General features: G+C 46.9%; 2 protein-coding genes across 17 annotated transcripts; both read left to right on the forward strand.

Moving 5' to 3' along the window:
• Positions 1–11877, forward strand: LOC130881672 (zinc finger protein 2-like). Of its 9 annotated transcripts, none has more exons than XM_057781367.1 (8): positions 1–182; positions 1032–1121; positions 1248–1562; positions 2427–2562; positions 3080–3149; positions 3521–3647; positions 6332–6454; positions 6949–11877. In XM_057781367.1, exons 5-8 carry the CDS (start codon positions 3117–3119, stop codon positions 7941–7943), a joined length of 1278 nt encoding a protein of 425 aa, XP_057637350.1. In that variant the 5' UTR covers positions 1–182; positions 1032–1121; positions 1248–1562; positions 2427–2562; positions 3080–3116; the 3' UTR covers positions 7944–11877. The 9 variants fall into 9 exon arrangements, with proteins under 9 accessions (XP_057637350.1, XP_057637349.1, XP_057637348.1 ...); XM_057781366.1 differs by having other exon boundaries at positions 3101–3149; XM_057781365.1 differs by lacking the exon at positions 2427–2562 and having other exon boundaries at positions 3101–3149.
• Positions 11878–12546: 669 nt separating this feature from the next.
• On the forward strand, positions 12547–25897 carry LOC130881702 (zinc finger protein 2-like). 8 transcript variants are annotated; one of them, XM_057781433.1, is made up of 5 exons: positions 12547–12746; positions 19297–19366; positions 19753–19879; positions 22696–22818; positions 23313–25897. In XM_057781433.1, exons 2-5 carry the CDS (start codon positions 19334–19336, stop codon positions 24302–24304), a joined length of 1275 nt encoding a protein of 424 aa, XP_057637416.1. In that variant the 5' UTR covers positions 12547–12746; positions 19297–19333; the 3' UTR covers positions 24305–25897. The 8 variants fall into 8 exon arrangements, with proteins under 8 accessions (XP_057637416.1, XP_057637415.1, XP_057637419.1 ...); XM_057781432.1 differs by lacking the exon at positions 12547–12746 and adding an exon at positions 13884–13964; XM_057781436.1 differs by lacking the exon at positions 12547–12746 and adding an exon at positions 13949–13964 and having other exon boundaries at positions 19297–19487.
• The last annotated feature ends 459 nt before the right edge of the window (positions 25898–26356 follow it).

Consider the following 26356-nt stretch of genomic DNA (forward strand, 5'->3'; position numbering starts at 1 on the left):
AATAACACCGTTGACAAATGATTTGTCCCTTTGGTGTCCCCTGAGGCAGATATGGAAACACTGGAGAGGTTTCGAATGGGGGGCACGACAGGCAAAATCTGTGGTCAATAGTGGATGGAACTTCTCTTGGAGTCCAGTAAATCTCTTTCCTTCCAGAGAGCAGCATGACCATGTAATACCAGGTAGGTACGTATTTGCTCAGGAGAAGTTGCTTCTTTGACAATTCTATGTTCTACTTATGAAAGACTTCTATACTAATGACTTGACAGCTTAAGAGATCAAGTTTTTAGGAAGGAGTGTACATGGTGGTGTGAGATCAAGGAGTCACTGTCAGTCCCTGGAGAGACTGGAGTCATGTTGGGCTTAGAGTGTGGTCATTTGGGTAGGTATGATATGGACCATTTGTGACCATCCAATGGTCAAATGAGGACTGTTATTGACCCTGATTTTTGACCCTGTAATTGAAGGAGCCTGTCTGTCTTGGGAAGCCCCAGTGCTGGGGCTTTCTTAAGCCTATCATAAGATGGTTTCTTGGTCCCTTGATTACAAGGGTATGGATTTGGGACTCAGTTCGCTTCTCAGAGATTTGACCTGGCTGTTTTGTTCAGTGCTGCAGATCAAATTCTGCAGTACGCTGTTAGTTCCAGAAAAGCCCTAACATGTCTCTTATTTCAGAGAGGAGGTAAATCCAAATATCCTGGGGCCAAATAAAGATCCAGTAATTGACTTATGCGTCTCAAAGGTTGAGTCTTTCCCTAGAATCTTTGCATCCTTTTTTGTTTTGGTTTGGTTTTTTAAGACAGGGTTTCTCTGTGGCTTTGGAACCTGTCCTGGAACTAGCTCTTGTAGACCAGGCTGGTCTCGAACTCACAGAGATTCACCTGCCTCTGCCTCCCAAGTGTGCCACCACCGCCCGGCTCTTTGCATCCTTTTTGAGCTACAAAGTTTAAAGTGTTTACAGGCTGTTGTTTGCCCGGTGTCGTCTGAAGCAGTAGAAAATAGGCCATCCTCATACAGCATTATGGTTACAGAACTGAGTGGAATGCCCCAAGGTGCCACCCAAATCCAGAGTCTGACCAAAAGAGTGAGAACTAAGAATTCTTCAAGGAAAACAGCAACAGGTATGTTTCTGAGCTTATGCATCTATCTGGGATAGTCCACTGAAAGGTGACCAAGAACTGGGAACCCTGACTTTCAGAAAAGACAGGCATGCTGGCAAACCAGAAACCGAATTTATGCTGTCTTAGGGCCCTCCTCCCAGCTGCACTGCTCAAGTCCGCCTTAGAGGGACAGCTGATCTCCGGGTTTAGGAGCACACACACGGGCAGTCAGGTCCCACAGCTTCAGCACCACGGATCTGGAGTGCAAGCTTGGGTAGTTTCGTTTTGTTTCCAACGCGTCATCTTGAGGGCGCCGGCTGTCGAGACTTCTGGGAAATGGAGTCCCTACGAAGGTGGCGCATTGATTCGGGGGCCCATAGGCGGAAGACCGTCACGCAGGCGCATTGCCTTCCCGATCCCAGGCCCTGTGGCTTTACTCGGTACCCAGCCCGCTTGCTGAAGGTGAGGATGTGGGTCTAGGGTTTTCAGATGCCTAGTGAACGCAGCTGCGGAGAGAAGGGAACCCTAGGGACTCGGGGGGGGAGGATTCGTGGGCGTGACCTGGTGTGGCTAGCTTGCTCGTGATTCGTCCCGCCCAGTGTGCTTAGGTTCCTTAGGGCACAGACGCAGCTCCAGGTGTCCTTGTGGGTATGTCCATTGTGTGTCAGAGTCCTGTACTTTGGAGGTCCCTGTCTGCGCCCTGTCTTCCTCCAGTTCCTTCTTTCCCTAATGGGTCCTTCAGGAATGTAGGTGGTACCGACCCTGAATCTAGGGGTGTCCACTCCACTCTCACCAGCAGCAGCAGTCCTACCTAGACTTCTTGAGTGCTGAGATTGCAATGCATACCAGATACAAACTTAGACTCTGCATTGTGAGAACGTGAGATGCATTTAGCTAATTTATGCAGAGGGAGTTAGAGGACAGTAAGTCTCCTGGAAACTCAAGGGTAAGTAAAGCTGCAGTGTGTGGGAACTGGAACTCACTTCATCTAGAAACACTGTGAGCACCAGTGTTTCACCATTAAAGTGAGCTACATCCATTGGTCTGTCTCCTGGTACCTCTGCTCCCTGGTCCCAGAGGCTACTTCAGTATCTCCTGATATCTTCTTGACTCATCATCACTTGTATGTTGTCCTGATACTTTAAAATTATGTTCACTAAGAAGGATGTTGTCTTTTCATACAAGATCATTTCTGCCAAAGTTTTCTCAACTGGATACAAACTTAGACATACTTGGGAAAAGAGAATCTCAATTGAGTTGCCATCATCAGACGGGTCTGTGAGCATGTTTGTGTGAGTGTATTCTTTCTCTCTGTCTCTCTTCAAGACAGGGTTTCCTCTCTGTAGCTGGCTGTTCCTTTGCTTGGCTGTCCTGGAACTCACTATGTAGCCCAGGCTGGCCTCAAACTCTGCAAACTCACAGAGATCTGCTTGCCGCCAACTCCCAAGTGATGGGATTAAAGGTGTGTGCCACCATCCCCCAAAGTATGGGGCATTTTCTTCATTACCCATTGGTACTGGAGGACCTAACCCACTGTGGATGTTGTCAACCCTGGGAAAGTAGATCTGGGCTGTATAAGAAAGTAGCTTGACAAGCCAGTAAGCAGTGTTCTTCTGCCATCTCTGATTTGGTTTCTGCCTCCTCGTTGATGCCTAGGTTTCCCTTAGTCATTTGTAAAGCTGTTTATGCTTTAAGGTCATTAACTCTTGCTGTGTTTTGACTCCTGGGAACAGAGCTCTGCCCTGAAGATAAGGGTACAACAGACACTTCTGTGGTTTTGATATTTATGGCTTTTGCTCTAAAACTGGAAGGAGCATAGAGTGCTCTTGGCCTTCCTTTTTTTTGCTCTTTTGGTGGTGTTGGGAATGAAGGTAGCTACATCTGTCACTGATATATGGAGAGGCCTTGCCACATGGGTCAGAAGACCCCAGGACTGGTCCTTCTCATACCTCTCTCCTTCCACACTTTTTCCTCACTAGAATCCTGTTCTTCTCTCCCAGGACACCATAGGAGGGAATGGCTGCTGTGTCTCCACCTACTAGATGCCAGGTGAGGTGGACATTTCTATTTCTGAAATACTGTTATTAGTTGCCACAATGTAGGCACTTGTTTATCCTTTATGACCCTCTACCCCTAGGATAATGAAGGACTCCAAGGTAAGATGACCTTTAGCATTTTGAGCCCGCGAGCTTCCCAAAAGCCAACAGAGCAGGGCTGCCTGGAGGAGTCTGGCATCAGTGGTTCCGTCCTAACTGTGCCTCTGGCAGACAGTTGTGGGCTGAGAGTCAGTCCCTGTACACCAAGGAGTGTTGGGTTAGGCTGGAGTCCATGGTGTGCTTAAAGCACCCAGAGGCTGCCCCGGGAGAGACGAAACAGACCAGGAAGGCAAGGCTTGTAAGGGAGTGTGGTTGTGTTTGCAGCCATCGGTGACATTTGAGGATGTGGCCGTGACTTTCACAGATGAAGAGTGGAGGCATCTGCTCCCTGTGCAGAGGGCGCTCTACAAGGCTGTGATGCTGGAAAACTATGAGAACATCATCTCACTGGGTAAGGAGTCAGAACACAAGGGCAGGGGATGGCCACCTCTTTGACCCCCACCTGAGTTCAGAACCACCTGACAGACGAAAGGGCCAAAGGAGGTGGCTTTAGGTGTTTAGCTAGTGACCCCAGCCCTGGACAGCTGGACTGCCCTGTTGTTAACGTCACTGAGAATCCACGGGTCTCCTTGTTCAGCAGCTTGCTTCCACCTGACAAGGGAGTCTGCAGGACAGGGCAGAGCACGTGTCTTGTGGGTAGGGATCTGGCTCCCCAGAGGCAGCCAGCAGAAGAGTTAATGTGTCCGGGTCTCCTGGATGCCAACAGGTAATGACTCAGTTCCATTGGGTGGACAGGAGCCATCTTGGTGAGAGGAGATATCAATCACTTCATGGAAGACAGAGGAGGACAAAGAAGTGCCCCTGTGGAAAGGAAAAGGTCATCAGAGATGTGCTTGATTTTGAATGTTTGTCTTAATGACAATCTCGATACCTATAAAAGGTACTTTGTAATTAGACTAATGTGACAAGCGTGTGATGTGCGATATTGCACTCTTGGATTTTTGAGGGACCCCCCCCCACCAAGCTCCCAAATAAATCACATACACAGGTTTATTTTCAGTTATGAATGCCCGGCTTTATCTTGGCTTGTTTCTTGCCAGCTTTTCTTAAATTATCCTGACTACTTTCTGCCTCTGGGATTTATCTTTTCCTTACTTCTGTGAATCTTCCTTTCCTTCTTACTCCATGACTGCCTGGGTGGCTAGTTCCTAATGTCCTCCTCTCCTTGTTCTCTTGCTTCTCCTCTTCCTCATTTCTCCTTCTATTTATACACTCTGTCTGCCAGCCCCTTGCCTTGCTATTGACCGTTCAGCTCTTTATTAAACCATCAGGTGTTTTAGACACACAGCTTCAGAGTTAAACAAAAGTCACACGCCTGAAAATAATCTTCCCCAACAGGGAAATTAAGAGCTTTTGTTCATGTCAGCTCTTAATGAAGTAAAGCAAAGTCCTTACAGGTAATAAGGAACACCCAAAAGCTTCCAGAAAAAGAGGCTGAAGCCAAGCACACTGGTTTGTACTTGTAGTCTTGGCCAGTCTGGAAGCAGGAGCACACAGATGCAAAAGCCATTAACAGTCACATTTATGTTGCAGGTTTGCATTGAAAAGCCAACATTGGGCTGAAGATGTAGCTAAGTAGTAGAGTGTTTCCTAGCATGTGCAAGATGGACACAAACACACACATCAGCACCTTCTGGATTAGCTTAATCAGGGATATTAATTAGTTAATATCCAAACTGAAAAGATTGTTCAGTTGGAATCAAGGAAGATCCCGAGATTTTGTCAGGGGCTTTGGAAGAGAAGAAGCCACAAGAAGGGATTGGCGTGGTCACTCTGCCAAAAGAGAACCAGTACACACTGGACTGATGCTTGTAAGGGCCAGGAAGAACAAGGATCCCTACCTCCCCTATCTCCCAAGGCAGAACCTTGTCCACGGAGATGTTAGAGCTCGGTGTTTCCAAGAGTGAGATTTAATTTTGTTCATTTGACTATAGATATGAGTGGCTCTAGAAATTGATCCAAAGAATGTAATAGGATTGCCAGTTCATACGGCATACCAGGAGATAGTTCCCATTCTATCATGTGTTAATAGCAAAACATTAAAAACAGTAAAATGTGCTGCGTGGTGGTGGTACATACCTTTAATCCCAGTACTCAGGAGGTAGAGGCAGGCCAATCCCTGTAAGTACTAGGCTAGCCTGGACTACACAGTAGTTCCAGGACAGGCTCCAAAGCTACAAAGAAACCCTGTCTTAAAAAATGAAAATCAACAAGAACAAAAAGGAAAATTCCTGTAGCTAGGACTTACTATATTATTTATCCATATATTGTGCTATCATATAACCATTAAACCTTTGTAGAAAATCTGTGCTAGATAAAATTAATGTTTTATATCTACTGCATGAAATGAACTTCAGAAAAAAAAAGAACTTCAGTTTATAACTCAGTAGTGTTTCATTATCTAGCTTAGTCCTTATAACATTGCATTCCGTTTTTCTGTATTTACCTGGGGGGCATGCATGTGCAATAGCATGCATGAGAAGGGGAGCGGACAACTTGAGAGAGCTGGGTCTCTCCTTTAACATGTCAGTTCTAGAGTGTGAACCCAGCTTGGAGGCTTGATTCACCCAGTAAGACATCTCCACAGCCCCCCATTATCCAGGCTCTAACAGAATCACATGTAAGATCCTCCCAGCATCAAAATTAAGTACATGCAAGAAATACTAGGAAGAAGTGTGAAAGGTGACTCCAGATTTCCTCCAGTGAGCACAACCGACTTGTTTCCATGGAAACATACTAAGGATGATCAGAAAAATGACAGTGAGTTCCCTCCTTATGCTTTTTCAGTCAGGATGCTCCTTTTTCCTTCTCACCTCCTACGCCAAGGGCCTCTACCTGCCAGTGTCCGGATGGAAAGCTTCCCTATGCTGCCTACGAATTGAGGTGGCTTTTGTGGGCTGCTCTGGTGCCTGGCGTTTGCCCTTTGAAGAACTCCGTGCTGACCTTCCCCCAGAGGTGTCTTTGGTCTGTATTCTGTGTTTCTGAGAGTCTCCACTTAGAGGCCAGGGTTGAGTTTGGAGTGGTTCAGCATTGTCATCCCAGCAGCCTCCTGCCTTCTGCTTTCTCCCTGAGCAGGGCTTCCTGTTCATCGACCTGACGTGACTCTTCCGTTTCTTCAGTTGAAGAGAAGGGCCGAGCCACGGACACAGGGGCTTCATGGACGTGAGGAGAAAGAATGGCCAGACAGTGTCTCTCTAGGTAACCAAGTGAACAGAATGGGCAGAGTTTTGTTCGTTTCTGTTCTTGGGTGGACGAATGTTAGGGATCACCCTTGTCTCAAATTCAAGTAGTCCGCTGGCATGTCTGTTTCCTAGTGCACACCCGTTCTCTGGTTCCCCTTCCCCACATAAAGTAGGACTCACCTGCGTTCACCAACCTGTTTCTCAGAATTGTCACCTAGCCCGTGTACTCCTCTAATATTTTTATTGGTCTCCCAGGTCTCTGCTCAGCCTACCCTAATGGAGCTATTGGCCCCACCCCCAGAGCCATTCTCCTGTTCTCTGAGAAGTCTGTTTCCCCATTCCTTCCCTGCATCCTCCTTTACTCCCAAGCCAGAGGCTTTCCCAGAGTGTAAGTTCTCCGGGAAGTGATGCCCTGTGACCAAGTGTTCCATCTGTCATAGCGCCCCTCTCTTCTGTCATTGTCTCCGAGTCCAGAGAAGAAACTGCATCTGAGTTTTCTCTTTGTTGCAGACTGGGAGCCTAATCCTGAGATCCTAGATACTTCAGCAGGAACCCCGAGAGACAGCCGTAGAAGGCAAAGTCCTCTGTGCACTAAACTGGAAGCTCAGACACTACCAGGTGGGTTGGAACCAGCAAAGGAAAGTCCTGCAGCAGAGACTTGCAAGAAACGTCTTTCCTTGAACAGAAGCTTGCAGCGAAGGCCAGCCCCATCCAAGAAAGCCCTCGCTAAACACCAAGACCAGGAATGTAGTGACTGCGGGAAGACCTTCTTTGACCATTCGTCACTCCTCCGTCACCAGAGGACTCACACTGGAGAGAAGCCCTATGGCTGTCCTGAGTGTGGGAAGGCCTTCAGTCACAGAACCAGTCTCAGCAGACATCTGATGTCGCACACAGGGGAGAGCCCCTATGAGTGTAGCGCCTGCGGCAAAGCCTTCTTTGACAGGTCATCTCTCATTTTGCATCAGCGGGTGCACACGGGAGAGAAGCCTTTCAAATGCATCGAGTGTGGCAAAGCCTTCTTTGACAGGTCGTCCCTTACTCGCCACCAGAGAATCCATACTGGGGAGAATCCCTACGAATGTCAGCAGTGTGGCAAAGCCTTTAGCCAGAAGAGCATTCTCTCTAGTCATGAGCTGATCCACACTGGCAAGAAACCGTATAAATGCAGTGATTGTGGAAGAGCGTTCTATTGGATCTCATCCTGTAACAGACACCAGAAGGCACATGCCGGGGAGCCACACCATCAGTGCGACGAGTGTGGCAAAGCTTTCTTCGAGCGCTCTTCTCTCACTAAGCACCAGAGGACACACACTAGAGAGAAGCCATATGAGTGCAGTGAGTGTGGGAAGGCCTTCGGCCAGAAGTGCCGGCTCACACTACATCAGAGAGTTCACACAGGGGAGAAGAAACCCTTTGAGTGTAGTGTGTGTGGAAAAGAGTTCAGCTTCAAGTCTTCAGTTATTGTGCATCAGAGACGTTATGCCAAACAAGGGACAGACTGACCAGAGGAGAAGCATTAGCTCCACAAAGGGCCTTCCATAAGCGTGCTAGGTCTCCATGCCCTCTACAAACCCAGCATTTGCTCCTCCTGTCTACTGTGGCTGCTGTCCTGTCCCACCTCTGCTCCACAGCGTCTGAGTAATACCTGCTGTGCTACAGAACTAGTGTGGAGTGCAGAAGCTAAAACCCGAATCCAGATTCAAAATCGTGGGCAGAACTGGTTGTAGCTCAGTGCTAGAATAGTTCCTAGTATACACAAGGCCCTGCTCCTAACCCCAGCACTGGAGGAGGTAGCTGGAGAGACTGTCAGCTATAGGGCATGTGTTAGGAGGGGAGCCCACAGACATAACTCTATGAGAACATCGGCCCATTGTCACTGCACTGAACTAGATGCAGGCTGTTACAGGAGGGGAATGTCCCAATTATGGGAAAACACCATTTTCTCCAGAAGGTTCTATAGTTTTAGTCCCTGTAAAGCTTTTTGGCATACAGACATTGTTGTCTTGAGCCCTAGCATGCAGCCCTCCTGGCAGCAGTAGCAGTGCTAACACTTATTAAGAGCTTATCCGGGGTAAACACTCAGCAGAGAATTGTAGCAGGGCGAGATTGAGTGATCTCTAACGGGTGCTCTTGTTGTCTCCCAGAGGAGCACCCTGAGGTCTCAAGAGACTAAGGAATATATTCTGGGTGACACAAGGTGAAGCCAGGTGTCTGAGTTACTGTTCTATTCTGTGTAGAGACATGCTGACCAGAGCAACCTATAAAAGAATTAATTAATTAGTTAGGGACTTGCTTCCAGTTCCAGAGAGTGAGTCTGTGGCAGGGAGCATGGCAAAAGATAGGTAAGCATGGAGCTGGAGCAGTAGCTGAGAGCTTACACCTGATCCACAGGTAGTCTGCCTCGAGATGGGGAGACACAGACAGACACACTGGTCTTGGCACGGGCTTTGGAAATTTCAAAGCCCATCCTCAGTGACACACCTCCTCGAACAAAGCCACACTCTGGGCTGCAGAGATGGCTTAGTGGTTAACAGCATTGGCTGTTCTTCCAGAGGTCATGAGTTTCATTCCTAGCAACCACATGATGGCTCACAGCCTTCTGTAATGAGATCTGGTGCCCTCTTCTGATGTGCAGGCATATATGCAGGCAGAACACATTATACATAGTAAATAAATCTTTAAAAAAAAAGATTTATAAAAACAAAGCCACATCCTTTCTAAATGTCCCTAAATTTCTAAACCGTAATCCTTTCTAAACACTCCACCAAAGGGAAATCAAACATTCAAATACATCTATGAGCTTCTGGGCACGATTCTCATTCAAATCACCACATTCCAGGCAAGGACAGGATCAGCTGGCCCTCCTGCTGAGAAACAGGTCCTTTTCCTTTCTGAATTTCACAGCTGAGCTCACTGAAGTTCAGGCAGATTAGTAACACCCTAGACGGCACAAGGTGAAACCAGGTCTTTAGTATGGGTCTTCCTCCACTGTTGTCTACTACAGTGTGATCTTACATTTTGTCTTATAATTTATATACCCGAATTATCTTCTCAGCTGGATTGTAAGCACTTGGAGGTGTGATTTTAAAGGTCTCTGAATCTTACTCAGTGCCTTGCAAACAGATGCTCAGTAAATGTTTATCTAAATGAATACCAAGGTCTCTGTTTTCAAACCTCCTTCCTCAGCGAGTTTCACAGTCCCACCTGTAGCATTCCTGTGCTCCCCAGTCCCAGTTCTTCCTTCTCTATTTTTCAAGAGACCAAGCTGTGGTACAGTAACAAAGATGCCTCCAGACAAAGGCCTGTGTCTCCTCTGGAGTGTAGCAATCTGTCCATTCAGTCTGTACCACTTTGGACAAACACATCACCATGAAGAAGGAGGGGAAAGCTGAAAGATATTTCTATCGTCTAGGTGCCATTCTGATCACTTCTGGAGTCAGAATCCACCCCTGAAGGCTAGGAACACAAGCAGGCACGTTGGTATTTGCATGACACTAGAAGCCATGTTTTGCACATCACTTAGCTTGGTCTTTACACATGGCCCCTTTCAGCCCATTATTTCAGATTTAAAATAGCTCTCTATTGAATAAAATATCTCTGGATATCTAAAATCTTCCTTAATAAATTCCCCCATCACCAAACTTGAGGTCCTGGTTGTTTCAGGGTATTGGATCACACTGTGAAGCTCCAAGACTGTGCTAATAAATTAACCACACTCGACTGTGAAGGGCTGGAGGAAAACAGTGACAGCCAAAGTATAATCTTTGAGAGATGAATGGATCGGCCCACATGCTAAACTGACAGCTAACCTAATGGACTCACAAGAGACGATCCTTGAGTTTGAGCTCCGCGGGCGGCACTCAGCCTCAAAGCCAGAATTGACATCCCCCACTGCAGCATATGTGATGCTTCCTACTTTATTTCTCTTCACCGAGTGGGCCATAGCGGTTTTCCTGGTTGAAAGCAAAGTGCAGGTTGCTTCCTATAATCTCAAGCCCTTCGACCCAGAGATCGCAAGGACACGCATCCTGTCCGATCCAAATGGGAGACGAGGATCGGGGGCCCAGCGACTTCTCGCCTTCCTTGACCACGAACTTCGCACACCCGAGAAAAAGCACCCTGCTTGCACGCGCTTACACTCTGGATTCCAGCGCTCACTTGCCAATATGCAACACAGTGCAGGGAAACAGCCAGCAACTCATACAGCTGCCGCCATGCTGGAGCAGGAGCAACGACTCTGCCTGAGTCTGGGCCCGCCTTCCCCACGGCCTGCCGCAACAGGCTGTGATCGCGCCTCGTCAGACATTCGTCCTAGGCCCAAAGAGAGGTGTTGAGACTCGGGGATCACCGTTCAGCGCACACGGGGGTCGAGAAATTGTCCACACGGAACAAAAGGGAAATTGAGTCAGGCTCAGCAACGGACAGCTTCCCAGGGGTCCTCGCGCTGGGACCCCAGGCAGGAGCACGGAGAGGGCGTGGCTAACTCTGGATCTTTATTTATTTATTTATTTATTTATTTATTTATTTATTTATTTATTTATTATGAATACACTACTCTGCCTGCCTGTGTACCTGCACCTCTGAAGAGGGCACCAGATCTCATTGTAGATGGTTGTGAGCCACCATGTGGTTGCTGGGAATTGAACTCAGGACCTCTGGAAGAAGAGTCAGTCCTCTTAACCGCTGAGCCACCTCTCCAGCCCTAACTCTGGATCTTATACTACTAAGTAATGGCCAAATCTCTCAGGTCCAATTCAGGGTTGGAGAGTCTTTGGAAAGCCCATTCTGCTGATCCAGGAAAAAGTCTGGGAACGAATCCAGGGAGTGAAGGAAACAAAGTTTAGGAAGTTAGTACATAACTCCAGAAAAGACCTAAAGTTTATTAAACCTTACGTTGCCTTTGATATCAGACTCATTTTGTATTCGTGGTAGAGGTTGTTCACACACACAGGGCCAGCCCTAGGCCATGGATTTTACCTCACCTGGTCATGGCTTTACACGATCCCTGCTTGCCCAAATGAGTCACATATGATGGTCCTGGACTCTGCCTTTGAAAGGTAAGCCTCGGACAAACTGTTTCTAAGTTGCCCTGGGCACAGTGTTTTGCCACGGCAATAGAGTGGTAATGCAGGCTTTCGTCATTAACGTCTTCAGTTATCTGCTGAGGCTTCTGCCTTTCCTGAGAGCAATGGCTCTCACGCATGTATTGGCCACCTAATGTCTTGGTGACGATTTGAAACACCAAGAGATTCTGGGAGAGTCCAAATGGCGGTTGATTGCTTGTGAGAGTGCCTTGGCTGCTTCTCAGGCATTTTCGGCATGGACTGGGAAAAGGCTTCAGTTCCTTCAGTGACGGTATCCATGAAGACCAAGAGGCATTTGAAGATTTGACAGGTGGGGAGCTCAGTGAACTACACCTTCCAAATCTGTCTTAGTGAAGAGGCCGTGCCTGTGGGTGGTTACAAAAAGAGATCTTTCTGAAGTACATGGAGCCCCTGGGAACTCAGGAAAAGACTGACAGAGCCTCTTTCCTGAGAATAGTTGATTGTGTGTTTTTCCTAACCTTGTCTGACCGGCGAATCATGGAGCTATTTACAAGCTTCTATTAAGTTCTTGGAGAACATAGTTGGGGGGTTCTGTGTGCGGCCATCCTTCGGGATGACAGAGGAATCCTTTCACACTTGCCTTCTCCACTGCCTTAGGGGCAGACTGACGCTTACAGGGTATCCATCAGGCTGACAGAGGCAAAAGGAGTCAACAAAAATTAGGCACCAGAGCTGTGAGCTTGGCAGTCTAGTGACCAATTTATTCCCTCCGTTTGTTCTTCTCTTCTTAATCTTCGTCTTAGTCTTCTGTTCGTCTTTTTCATCTTCGTCTTCTTCGCCGCCAAAGGAGGGAAAGGAGGACGCAAGACACAACAAAGCTCGGCGCGCGAGGTTTATTGCGTGCAGGAGAGAAGGGAAAGAGAGAGAACAGGCGGCGTTTCAGCCTTTTAAAGGGTCCCCCACATGCGAGCGTCAAGTGCCACATTCTGCACCTGCGCAGCCTTTGCGTGGACCGCTAGGGGCTCCTGGGAAATGTAGTTCCCCAGGCGAGCCACGCTCAGGGGCCTTCTGGGGAATAACACCGTTGACAAATGATTTGTCCCTTTGGTGTCCCCTGAGGCAGATATGGAAACACTGGAGAGGTTTCGAATGGGGGGCACGACAGGCAAAATCTGTGGTCAATAGTGGATGGACCTTCTCTTGGAGTCCAGTAAATCTCTTTCCTTCCAGAGAACAGCATGACCATGTAATACAAGGAAGGTAAGTATTTGCTCAGGAGAAGTTGCTTCTTTGACAATTCTATGTTCTACTTATGAAAGACTTCTATACTATTGACTTGACAGCTTAAGAGATCAAGTTTTTAGGAAGGAGTGTACATGGTGGTGTGAGATCAAGGAGTCACTGTCAGTCCCTGGAGAGACTGGAGTCATGTTGGGCTTAGAGTGTGGTCATTTGGGTAGGTATGATATGGACCATTTGTGACCATCCAATGGTCAAATGAGGACTGTTATTGACCCTGATTTTTGACCCTGTAATTGAAGGAGCCTGTCTGTCTTGGGAAGCCCCAGTGCTGGGGCTTTCTTAAGCCTATCATAAGATGGTTTCTTGGTCCCTTGATTACAAGGGTATGGATTTGGGACTCAGTTCGCTTCTCAGAGATTTGACCTGGCTATTTTGTTCAGTGCTGCAGATCAAATTCTGCAGTACGCTGTTAGTTCCAGAAAAGCCCTAACATGTCTCTTATTTCAGAGAGGAGGTAAATCCAAATATCCTGGGGCCAAATAAAGATCCAGTAATTGACTTATGCGTCTCAAAGGTTGAGTCTTTCCCTAGAATCTTTGCACCCTTTTTGAGCTACAAAGTTTAAAGTGTTTACAGCCTGTTCTTTGCCTGGTGTCGTCTGAAGCAGAAGAAAAGAGAACATCCTCATACAGCATTATGGTTACAGAACTGAGTGGAATGCCCCAAGGTGCCACCCAAATCCAGAGTCTGACCAAAAGAGTGAGAACTAAGAATTCTTCAAGAAAAACAGCAACAGGTATGTTTCTGAGCTTATGTATCTATCTGGGATAGTCCACTGTAAGGTGACCAAGAACTGGGAACCCTGACTTTCAGAAAAGACAGGCATGCTGGCAAACCAGAAGCCGAATTTATGCTGTCTTAGGGCCCTCCTCCCAGCTGCACTGCTCAAGTCCGCCTTAGAGGGACAGCTGATCTCCGGGTTTAGGAGCACACACACGGGCAGTCAGGTCCCACAGCTTCAGCACCACGGATCTGGAGTGCAAGCTTGGGTAGTTTCGTTTTGTTTCCAACGCGTCATCTTGAGGGCGCCGGCTGTCGAGACTTCTGGGAAATGGAGTCCCTACGAAGGTGGCGCATTGATTCGGGGCCCATAGGCGGAAGACCGTCACGCAGGCGCACTGCCTTCCCGATCCCAGGCGGTGTGGCCTTCCCCGGTAACCAGGGCGCTGGCGGAAGGTGAGGACTGTGGGTCTAGGTCATCGAGACGACGAGTAGACCCAGTGTCGGAGAGAAGGGAACCCTAGGGACTCGGGGTAGGATTCGTGGGCGTGACCTGGTGTGGCTAGCTTGCTCGTGATTCGTCCCGCCCAGTGTGCTTAGGTTCCTTAGGGCACAGACGCAGCTCCAGGTGTCCTTGTGGGTATGCCCACTGTGTGTCAGAGTCCTGTACTTTGGAGGTCCCTGTCTGTGCCCTGTCTTCCTCCAGTGCCTTCTTTCCGTAATGGGTGCTTCAGGAATGCAGGTGGTACCGACCCTGAATCTAGGGGTACCAACTCCACTCTCACAGTCCCCCAGATAACGTCTTATGTTTCATCTTTCGTTCCCCATCCCCATCCTGCGCAGGAATGTCCTGGTGCGAGGGTGTTCGTGTAGGAAGTCGGATTTGAGGTGAATTAAACCCCAATGGCAGATGTCTTTAGTCAGATTTGAGATATTTTGATGAGAGTGCTCTGTCAAGGAGTGGTGGGAAATAAGGGTAAAGGAACTATGCCGATGCCAGACAAGACCCAGAGCGTCAGGGTTAGCCCCCACCAAGCAGGGTATTGTGTGGTCTTAAATGAGAGCAACATAAACGAAAATTTGGGAGAACAATTCTTGAGGTAACGTTCGGACCATCATAAAGTCGTACTTCCCACCTTAAGACCAACCACCGACAACCAGCATCTGTCTAGAAGTCTGTGTTGAGCAGCTGTCTGTTACACCACTGAAGTTGCTTGCAGTTTACCAGTGATCTTTCCCCTGGGTTTTTCTGTTGTTGTTGTTGTTGTTTGATTGATTGATTGTTTACCTTTGTTGCATTTAAGATGCGGTCTTGTTTTGTAGCTTACCCTAGTGATAAGCCTGTAGTCCTCCTGCCTCAGCCCGCCAAGTGCTGGCATTACAAGTGTATGTCGCCATACCTATATTTTCCATGAAACTTCAGTCATGCATATCAAGCTTCCCAAAATATTGGGATGTGTTACGGGATTTTCTATTTTATTCTAAAGATCTGCTTAACTTTGTGGCTAACTTCCAATGAAAGTAAATTATAATGTAGAATTTAAACCTTGCAGGCAGACATTTTCAAATTCTATCTCAGCCTTTTACTAAGCTGGAATGTCCTTCTGTACCTCTCTTCTTGATGTGGAATTAAATTATCTCTGTATGAGGGTAGAAGTAAATTATCCTTATTGAAAGTACTTAGCAAGAGTCTCGTGAGAGCAAGGGCTCAGCAATACTAGTTAGGGTGATGTTTAATAGTGCTCCATTGTGTGTCTAGCCTCTAGGCAATAAATTATTTAACCAAGTGTCCTGCTGTAGATGCTTAATAGAGTTCAAATTTTAGTTCCATCGTTTAAAGATTAAATGGGATCATTTGTGTACCTCTTAAGTTGGGAGAGCGATAACCTTGAATAAAGATGATGTGTTGCTGATGGTTATTTAAAAGCTTTGTAAGTCTTCTCTCATATTTCTAGAATAAATTCCTAGAGGATACTGGCCAGTCTGCGAGTGTCTGTGTTTGAAAGTCCTTGGGTCACAACGATCTTCCTAACGTGCATATCCAATGAGGACACAACTATGCTTAATGCACGCGCGCGCGCGCGCACACACACACACACACACCCAGCTCCTTTTGATGTAGTTTGACCTCTGCTGGTTTCTCCAGGCTGATCTTTTCCCCAGCATTGCTCATGTTCTTATCTAATATCTGTAGTAATCCTTTATGTGATAAGGATCTGCCTCTTATTTCTACGCAGACTTTTCCATGTTTATAATGTTGCTCCTCCTTCACATCAAAACCTCAGATCCCAGTTGTGCCAAGAGCACTCCAGCGTTTCCCCGGCCGTCCTTCCCTGGGCGAGGGGAACCTCCTCAAAGCCCTGCCAGCCTGCCCTGCATCTCTCTTTTAGGTGCCATCCTGTAGTAAATGTTACTTTATTTATTCTGTGTATAAAGCTGTTGCCCCTGGAGGTCAGGGAAAGGGTCTTGCGGGGTTTGTGCTTGGTGTGGTTGGTACTAAATCAGTGCTGATGAGGGAAATGCTTGAGTCACATGGAGCAGTGACATAGTGACTGCAATAAGGTGCTCAGTGAGCCACAGACGCACATTTTCCCCTCCTTCCCCAAAGCACACGCACTGTCTTTCCACCCACCAGGAGTTCCTTAATTGCTTGTGTTCGCTGTTATTGTTAAACTTTTTTTAGGGGAAACAATTGAGGTGGTGATTACTGTGTAGCTCGGGCCAGCCTTGAACTCAGTAGTAGTCTTGACTGACCTTAAGCGTGAGATTGCAAATGTGCATACCAGATACAAACTTAGACTCTGCATTGTGAGAACGTGAGATGCATTTAGCTAACTTATGCAGAGGGAGTTAGAGGACAGTAAGTCTCCTGGAAACCCAAGGATAAGTAAAGCTGCAGTGTGTGGGAACTGGAACTCACTTCATCTAGAAACACTGTGAGCACCAGTGTTTCACCACTAAAGTGAGCTACAGCCATTGGTTCTGTCTCCTGGTACCTCTGCTCCCTGGTCCCGGAGACTACTTCAGTATCTCCTGATATCTTTTTGACTCATCGCCTACATGTTGTCCTGACACTTTAAATTCACGTTCACTAAGAAGGATGTCGTCTTTTCATAGAAGATCATTTCTGCCAAAGTTTTCTGATGGAGGAAGGTCATTGGTTAAATAATAAAGAAACTGCCTAGGTCCATTGGATAGGCCAACCCTTAGGTGGGTGGAGTAAACAGAACAGAATGTTGGGAGAAAGAAGCCGAGTAAGGAGTCGCCATGATTCTCCCACTCCAGACAGAGGCAGGTTAAGATCTTTCCTGGTAAGCCAGCTCGTGGTACTACACAAAATATTAAAAATGGGTTAGATCAATATGTAAGAGCTAGCCAATAAAAGGCTAAAACTAATGGGCCAGGCAATGATTAAAAAAATACAGTTTTCGTGTAATTATTTTAGGGCATAAGCTAGCCATGTGAGCGACCGGGTGCCGGGGACGCAGCCCTGCCGCTTTTATTACAACAGTTTTCTCAACTGGATACAAACTTAGACATTACTTGTGAAAAGAGAATCTCAATTGAATTTCCACCATCAGCCTGTGAGCATGAGCATGTTTATGTGAGGCTGTATTCTCTCTCTCTCTCTCTCTCTCTCTCTATCTATCTATCTATCTCTCTCTCTCATTGAAACAGGGTTTCCTCTCTGTTGCCTTTGCTGTCCTGGAACTCACTCTGTAGACCTTGAACTCTGCAAACTCATAGAGATCTGCTTGCCCCAGACTCTCAAGTGATGGGATTAAAGGCATGTGCCATCGCCCAGAGTAAGGGGCATTTTCTTAATTGCCCATTCATACAGGAGGGCCTAGCCCACTGTGGATATTGCCATCCCTGGGACAGTATATCTGAGTTGTATAAGAAAGTAGTCGAGGAAAAGCAAAAACCCCAGGATAGCCAAAACAGTCCTGTGCAATAAAAGAACTTCTGGAGGCATCACACTCCCTGACTTCAAACTCTACTACAGAGCTACAGTACTGCAAACAGCCTGGTATTGACAGAAGAACAGACAGGAGCACCAATGGAATTGAATAGAAGACCCGGATATTAATTCACACTCCTTCGAACACCTGATTTTTAATAAAGAAGCAAAAAATATCAAATGGAAAAAAGAAAGCATATTTAACAAGTGGTGCTGACATAACTGGATATCAACATGCAGAAGAATGAAAATAGACCCATATCTATCACTATGCACAAAACTCAAGTCCAAATAGATCAAAGATCTCAACATAAAGCCAGCCACACTGAACTTTATAGAAGAGAAAGTGAGAAGTACACTTGAACGCATTGGCACAGGAGACCTCTTCCTAAATATAACCCCAGCAGCACAGACACAGAGAATTAATAAATGGTACCTCCTGAAACTGAAAAGCTTCTGTAAATTACAGGACATGGTCAACAAGACAAAATGGCAGCCTATAGAATGGGAAAAGATCTTCACTAACCCCACATCAGACGGAGGTCTGATCTCCAAAATATACAAAGAATTCAAATTGGACACCAAAAGAACACATAATGCAATAAAAAAAAATGGAATACAGACCTAAACAGAGAACTCTCAACAGAGGAATCTAAAATGGCTGAAAGACACTTAAGGAAATTCTCAACATCCTTAGTCATCAGAGAAATACAAATCAAAACAACTCTGAGATTCCATCTTAAACCTGTAAGAATAGCCAAGATCAAAAACACTGATGACAACTTATGCTGGAGAGGTTGTGGGGAAAAGGGAACACTCCTGCATTGCTGGTCGGAATGCAAGCTGGTACAGCCCATTTGGATGTCAGTGTCGTGATTTCTCAGAATATTAGGAAACAACCTTCCTCAAGACCCAGCTATACCACTTTTGGATATATATCCAAAGGATGATCAATTGTGCCACAAGGACATGTGCTCAGCTATGTTCATAGCAGCTTTGTTTGTCATTGCCAGAACCTGGAAACAACCTAAATGCCCCTCGACCGAAGAATGGGTGAGGAAAATGTGGTACATTTACACAATGGAGTACTACACAGCAGAAAAAAATAATGATATCTTGAATTTTGCAGAAAAATGGATGGAGCTGGAAAGGTAACCCAGACACAGAAAGACAATTATCACATGTACTCACTCATAGGTGGTTTTTAAACATAAAGCAAAGACAGCCAGCCTACAAACCACAATCCCAAGAACTTAGACAACAATGAGGAAACTAAGAGAGACTTACATAGATCTAATCTACATGGGAGGTAGAAAGTAGAAAAAGACAAGATCTCCTGAATAAATTGGGAGCATGGGGACCTTGAGGGAGGATTGTAGGGGGGGAGGGGAGAAGCAGGGAGGGGAGCAGAGAAAAATGTAGAGCTCAATAAATATCAATAATAAAAAAAAGTAGCTGAGCAAGCCAGTGATCAATACTCTTCTGCAGTCTCTGATTTGGTGTCTGCCTCCTGGCTCCTGCCTAGGTTTCCCTTAGTCCATTTGTAAAGTTGCTTATGGTTTAAGCTCATTAACTCTTACTGTGTTCTGACTCCTGGGAACAGAGCTCTGCCCTGAAGATAACGGCACAACAGACACTGCTGTGGTTTCGATATTCATGGTTTTTGCTCTAACTCTGAAAGGAACATGGAGTGTTCTTTTGATGGTGTTGGGAATGAAGGTGGCTATGTCTCTCACTGATACATGGAGAGGCCTTGCCACATGGGTCAGAAGACCCCAGGACTGGTCCTTCTCATACCTCTCTCCTTCCACACTTTTTCCTCACTAGAATCCGGTTCTTCTCTCCCAGGACACCATAGGAGGGAATGGCTGCTGTGTCTCCACCTACTAGATGCCAGGTGAGGTGGACATTTCTATTTCTGAAATACTGTTATTAGTTGCCAAAATGTAGGCACTTGTTTCTTTATCCTAGGTCTTCCTTTACGACCCTCCACCTCTAAACCAATGAAGGGCTCCAAGGTAAGATGACCTTTAGCACTTTGAGCCCGCGAGCTTCCCAAAAGCCAACAGAGCGGGGCTGCCTGGAGGAGTTCGGCATCAGTGGTTCCATCCTAACTGTGCCTCTGGCAGACAGTTTTGGGCTGAGAGTCAGTCCCTGTACACCAAGGAGTGTTGGGTTAGGCCAGAGTTCATGGTGTGCTATAAAGCACCCAGAGGCTGCCCCGGGAGAGACGAAAAAGACCAGGAAGGCAAGGCTTGTAAGGGAGTGTGGTTGTGTTTGCAGCCATCGGTGACATTTGAGGATGTGGCCGTGACTTTCACAGATGAAGAGTGGAGGCATCTGCTCCCTGTGCAGAGGGCGCTCTACAAGGCTGTGATGCTGGAAAACTATGAGAACATCATCTCACTGGGTAAGGAGTCAGAACACAAGGGCAGGGGATGGCCACCTCTTTGACCCCCACCTGAGTTCAGAACCACCTGACAGACGAAAGGGCCAAAGGAGGTGGCTTTAGGTGTTTAGCTAGTGACCCCAGCCCTGGACAGCTGGACTGCCCTGTTGTTAATGGCACTGGGAAACCACGGGTCTCCTTGTTCAGCAGCTTGCTTCCACCTGACAAGGGAGTCTGCAGGACAGGGCAGAGCATGTGTGTTGTGGGTAGGGATCTGGCTCCCCAGAGGCAGCCAGCAGAAGAGTTAATGTGTCCGGGTCTCCTGCCATGCCAACAGGTAGACAGGAGCCATCTTGGTGAGAGGAGATATCAATCACTTCATGGAAGACAGAGGAGGACAAAGAAGTGCCCCTGTGGAAAGGAAAAGGTCATTAGAGATATGCTTGATTTTGAATGTTTGTCTTAATGACAATCTCAGATACCTATAAAAGGCACTTTGTAATTAGACTAATGTGACAAGCGTGTGATGTGCGATATTGCACTTTTGGATTTTTGAGGGACCCACCTCCCAGCTCCCAAATAAATCACACACAGAGGCTTATTCTTAGTTATGAATGCCTGGCCTTAGCTTGGCTTGTTTATTGCCAGCTTTCCTTAAATTATCCTGACTACTTTCTGCCTCTGGGATTTATCTTTTCCTTACTTCTGTGCATCTTCCTTTCCTTCTTACTCCATGACTGCCTGGGTGACTAGCTCCTGATGTCCTCCTCTCCTGTCCTCTTCTCCTCTTCCTCATTTCTCCTTCTATTTATACACTCTGTCTGCCAACACCTTGCCTTGCTATTGACCGTTCAGCTCTTTATTAAACCATCAGGTGTTTTAGACACACAGCTTCAGAGTTAAACAAAAGTCACACGCCTGAAAATAATCTTCCCCAACAGGGAAATTAAGAGCTTTTGTTCATGTCAGCTCTTAATGAAGTAAAGCAAAGTCCTTACAGGTAATAAGGAACACCCAAAAGCTTCCAGAAAAAGAGGCTGAAGCCAAGCACACTGGTTTGTACTTGTAGTCTTGGCCAGTCTGGAAGCAGGAGCACACAGATGCAAAAGCCATTAACAGTCACATTTATGTTGCAGGTTTGCATTGAAAAGCCAACATTGGGCTGAAGATGTAGCTAAGTAGTAGAGTGTTTCCTAGCATGTGCAAGATGGACACAAACACACACATCAGCACCTTCTGGATTAGCTTAATCAGGGATATTAATTAGTTAATATCCAAACTGAAAAGATTGTTCAGTTGGAATCAAGGAAGATCCCAAGATTTTGTCAGGGGCTTTGGAAGAGAAGAAGCCACAAGAAGGGATTGGCGTGGTCACTCTGCCAAAAGAGAACCAGTACACACTGGACTGATGCTTGTAAGGGCCAGGAAGAACAAGGATCCCTACCTCCCCTACCTCCCAAGGCAGAACCTTGTCTACGGAGATGTTAGAGCTCGGTGTTTCCAAGAGTGAGATCTAATTTTGTTCATTTGGCTATAGATATGAGTGGCTCTAGAAATTGATCCAAAGAATGTAATAGGATTGCCAGTTCATACAGCATACCAGGAGATAGTTCCCATACTATCGTGTGTTAATAGCAAAACATTAAAAATAGTAAAATGTGCTGGATGGTGGTGCCACATACCTTTAATCCCAGCACTCGAACGGAGGAGACAGGTGGATCTCTGTGAGTTCTAGGCCAGCCTGGACTACAGAGAGAGTTCCAGGGCAGGCTCCAAAACTACAAAGAAACCTTGTCTTTAAATAAAATAAATAAATAAAGGACAATGTCTGTTGGTAGGAATTTACTAAATTATTTATCCATATAATGTGCTAGACTGTAGCTATTAAAACATTGTAGAGCCAGGCGGTGGTGGCGCACGCCTTCAATCCCAGCACTCAGGAGGCAGAGGCAAGCAGATCTCTGTGAGTTCGAGGCCAGCCTGGTCTACAAGAGCTAGTTCCAGGACAGGAACCAAAAAGCTTCAGAGAAATACTGTCTCGAAAATTCAAAAAAAAGAAAAAAAATTGTAGAAAATCTGTGCTAAATAAAATTAATGGTCTAAATTTACTGCATCAAATGAACTTCAGTTTGCAACTCAGTAGCATTCCATATCCAGCTTAGTTCTTACAACATTGCATTTCATTTTTTTTCTGTATTTACCTGGGGTCATGCATGTGCAACAGCATGCATGTGGAGGGGAGGGGACAACTTGAGGGAGCTGGGTCTCTCCTTTAACATGTCAGTTCTAGAGTGTGAACCCAGCTTGGAGGCTTGATTCACCCAGTAAGACATCTCCACAGCCCCCCCCCCAATATTCCAGTCTCTAACAGAATCACATGTAAGATCCTCCCAGCATCAAAATTAAGAACACGCAAGAAATACTAGCAAGAGGCATGAAAGGTGACTCCAGATTTTCTCCAGTGAGCACAACTGACTTGTTTCCATGGAAACATTATACTAAGGATGATCAGAAAAATGACAGTGAGTTCCCTCCTTATGCTTTTTCAGTCAGGATGTTCCTTTTTCCTTCTCACCTCCTACGCCAAGGGCCTCTACCTGCCAGTGTCCGGATGGAAAGCTTCCCTATGCTGCCTACGAATTGAGGTGGCTTTTGTGGGCTGCTCTGGTGCCTGGCGTTTGCCCTTTGAAGAACCCCGTGCTGACTATCCCCCAGAGGTGTCTTTGGTCTGTATTCTGTGTTTCTGAGAGTCTCCACTTAGAGGCCAGGGTTGAGTTTGGAGTGGTTCAGCATTGTCATCCCAGCAGCCTCCTGCCTTCTGCTTTCTCCCTGAGCAGGGCTTCCTGTTCATCGACCTGACGTGACTCTTCCGTTTCTTCAGTTGAAGAGAAGGGCCGAGCCACGGACACAGGGGCTTCATGGACGTGAGGAGAAAGAATGGCCAGACAGTGTCTCTCTAGGTAACCAAGTGAACAGAATGGGCAGAGCTTTATTTGTTTCTGTGCTTGGGTGGACAAATGTTAGGGATCACCCTTGTCTCAAATTCAAGTTGCCCGCTGGCATGTCTGTTTCCTAGTGCACACCCGTTCTCTGGTTCCCCTTCCCCACATAAAGTAGGACTCACCTGCGTTCACCAACCTGTTTCTCAGAATTGTCGCCTAGCCCGTGCACACCTCTAATATTTTTATTGGTCTCCCAGGTCTCTGCTCAGCCTACCCTAATGGAGCTATTGGCCCCACCCCCAGAGCCATTCTCCTGTTCTCTGAGAAGTCTGTTTCCCCATTCCTTCCCTGCATCCTCCTTTACTCCCAAGCCAGAGGCTTTCCCAGAGTGTAAGTTCTCCGGGAAGTGATGCCCTGTGACCAAGTGTTCCATCTGTCATAGCGCCCCTCTCTTCTGTCATTGTCTCCGAGTCCAGAGAAGAAACTGCATCTGAGTTTTCTCTTTGTTGCAGACTGGGAGCCTAATCCTGAGATCCTAGATACTTCAGCGGGAACCCCGAGAGACAGCCGTAGAAGGCAAAGTCCTCTGTGCACTAAACTGAAAGCTCAGATACTAGCAGGTGGGTTGGAACCAGCAAAGGAAAGTCCTGCAGCAGAGACTTGCAAGAAACGTCTTTCCTTGAACAGAAGCTTGCAGCGAAGGCCAGCCCCATCCAAGAAAGCCCTCGCTAAACACCAAGACCAGGAATGTAGTGACTGCGGGAAGACCTTCTTTGACCATTCGTCACTCCTCCGTCACCAGAGGACTCACACTGGAGAGAAGCCCTATGGCTGTCCTGAGTGTGCGAAGGCCTTCAGTCACAGGACCAGTCTCAGCAGACATCTGATGTCGCACACAGGGGAGAGCCCCTATGAGTGCAGCACCTGTGGCAAAGCCTTCTTTGACAGGTCGTCCCTCACTGTGCATCAGCGGGTGCACACGGGAGAGAAACCTTTCAAATGCAGCGAGTGTGGCAAAGCCTTCTTTGACAGGTCGTCCCTTACTCGCCACCAGAGAATCCATACTGGGGAGAATCCCTACGAATGTCGGCAGTGTGGCAAAGCCTTTAGCCAGAAGAGCATTCTCACTCGGCACCAGCTGATCCACACTGGCAGGAAACCGTATAAATGCAGTGAGTGTGGAAGAGCGTTCTACGGGGTTTCCTCCCTTAACAGACACCAGAAGGCACATGCCGGGGAGCCACACCATCAGTGCGACGAGTGTGGCAAAGCTTTCTTCGAGCGCTCTTCTCTCACAAAGCACCAGAGGACACACACTGGAGAGAAGCCATATGAGTGCAGCGAGTGTGGGAAGGCCTTCGGCCAGAAGTGCCGGCTCACACTACATCAGAGAGTTCACACAGGAGAGAAACCCTTTGAGTGTAGTGTGTGTGGAAAAGAGTTCAGCTTTAAGTCCTCAGTTATTCAGCATCAGAGACGTTATGCCAAACAAGGGACAGACTGACCAGAGGAGAAGCATTAGCTACACAAAGGGCCCTCCATAAGCGTGCTAGGTCTCCATGCCCTCTACAAACCCAGCATTTGCTCCTCCTGTCTACTGTGGCTGCTGTCCTGTCCCACCTCTGCTCCACAGCGTCTGAGTAATACCTGCTGTGCTACAGAACTAGTGTGGAGTGCAGAAGCTAAAACCCGAATCCAGATTCAAAATCGTGGGCAGAAGTTGGCTGTTGCTCAGTGCTAGAATAGTTCCTAGTATACACAAGGCCCTGCTCCTCGACCCCAGCACTGGAGGAGGTAGCTGGAGAGACTGTCAGCTATAGGGCATGTGTTAGGAGGGGAGCCCACAGACATAACTCTATGAGAACATCGGCCCATTGTCACTGCACTGAACCAGATGCAGGCTGTTACAGGAGGGGAATGTCCCAATTATGGGAAAACACCATTTTCTTCAGAAGGTTCTATAGTTTTAGTCCCTGTGAAGCTTTTTGGCATACAGACATAGTTGAGCCCTAGCATGCAGCCCTCCTGGCAGCAGTAGCAGTGCTAACACTTACTAAGAGCTTATCCGGGGTAAACACTCAGCAGAGAATTGTAGCAGGGCGAGATTGAGTGATCTCTAACGGGTGCTCTTGTTGTCTCCCAGAGGAGCACCCTGAGGTCTCAAGAGACTAAGGAATATATTCTGGGTGACACAAGGTGAAGCCAGGTGTCTGAGTTACTGTTCTATTCTGTGTAGGGTCATGCTGACCAGAGCAACCTATAAAAGAATTAATTAATTAGTTAGGGACTTGCTTCCAGTTCCAGAGAGTGAGTCTGTGGCAGGGAGCATGGCAAAAGATAGGTAAGCATGGAGCTGGAGCAGTAGCTGAGAGCTTACACCTGATCCACAGGTAGTCTGCCTCGAGATGGGGAGACACAGACAGACACACTGGTCTTGGCACGGGCTTTGGAAATTTCAAAGCCCATCCTCAGTGACACACCTCCTCGAACAAAGACACACTCTGGGCTGCAGAGATGGCTTAGTGGTTAACATCATTGGCTGTTCTTCCAGAGGTCATGAGTTTCATTCCTAGCAACCACATGGTGGCGCACAACCATCTGTAATGAGATCTGGTGCCCTCTTGTGTGCAGGCACACATGCAGGCAGAACACGGTATACGTAATAAATAAATAAATCCTAAAAAAAAAAAAGATTTATAAAAACAAAGCCACACTCCCTAATCCGTTCTAAACACTCCACCAAGTGGAAACCAAACATTCAAATACATCTGTGAGCTTCTGGGCACGATTCTCATTCAAATCACCACATTTCATGCAAGGACACGATCAGCTGGCCCTCGTGCTGAGAAACAGGTTCTTTTCCTTTCTGAATTTCACAGCTGAGCACACTGAAGTTCAGGCAGATTAGTAACACCCTAGACAGCACAAGGTGAAACCAGGTCTTTAGTATGGGTCTGCCTTCAGTGTGTCTACTACAGTGTGTTCTTAAATTTTGTCTAAATTTATATACCTGAATTATCTTCTCAGCTGGATTGTAAGCACTTGGAGGTGTGATTTTAAAGGTCTCTGAATCTTACTCAGTGCCTTGCAAACACAGATGCTCAATAAATATTTATGTAAATGAATACCAAGGTCTCTGTTTTCAAACCTTTCTCAGCGAGCCCGCCTGTAGCAATCCTGTGCTCCCCAGTCCCAGCTCTTCCTTCTCTATTGCTCAGGAGACCAAGCTGTGGTACAGTAACAAAGATGCCTCCAGACTAAGGCCTGTGTCTCCTCTGGAGTGTAGCAATCTGTCCATTCAGTCTGTACCACTTGGAACCCACATATCACCATGAAGAAGGAGGGGAAAGCTGAAAGATATTTCTATCATCTAGGTGCCATTCTGATCACTTCTAGAGTCAGAATCCACCCCTGAAGGCTAGGAACACAAGCAGGCACGTTGGTATTTGCATGACACTAGAAGCCATGTTTTGCACATCACTTAGCTAGTTCTTTCCACATGGCCCCTTTCAGCCCATTATTTCAGATGTAAAATAGCTGTCTTTTGAATAAAATA

The sequence above is a fragment of the Chionomys nivalis genome, chromosome 9, assembly GCF_950005125.1.
Source record: "Chionomys nivalis chromosome 9, mChiNiv1.1, whole genome shotgun sequence".
Taxonomy (NCBI): Eukaryota; Metazoa; Chordata; class Mammalia; order Rodentia; family Cricetidae; genus Chionomys; species Chionomys nivalis.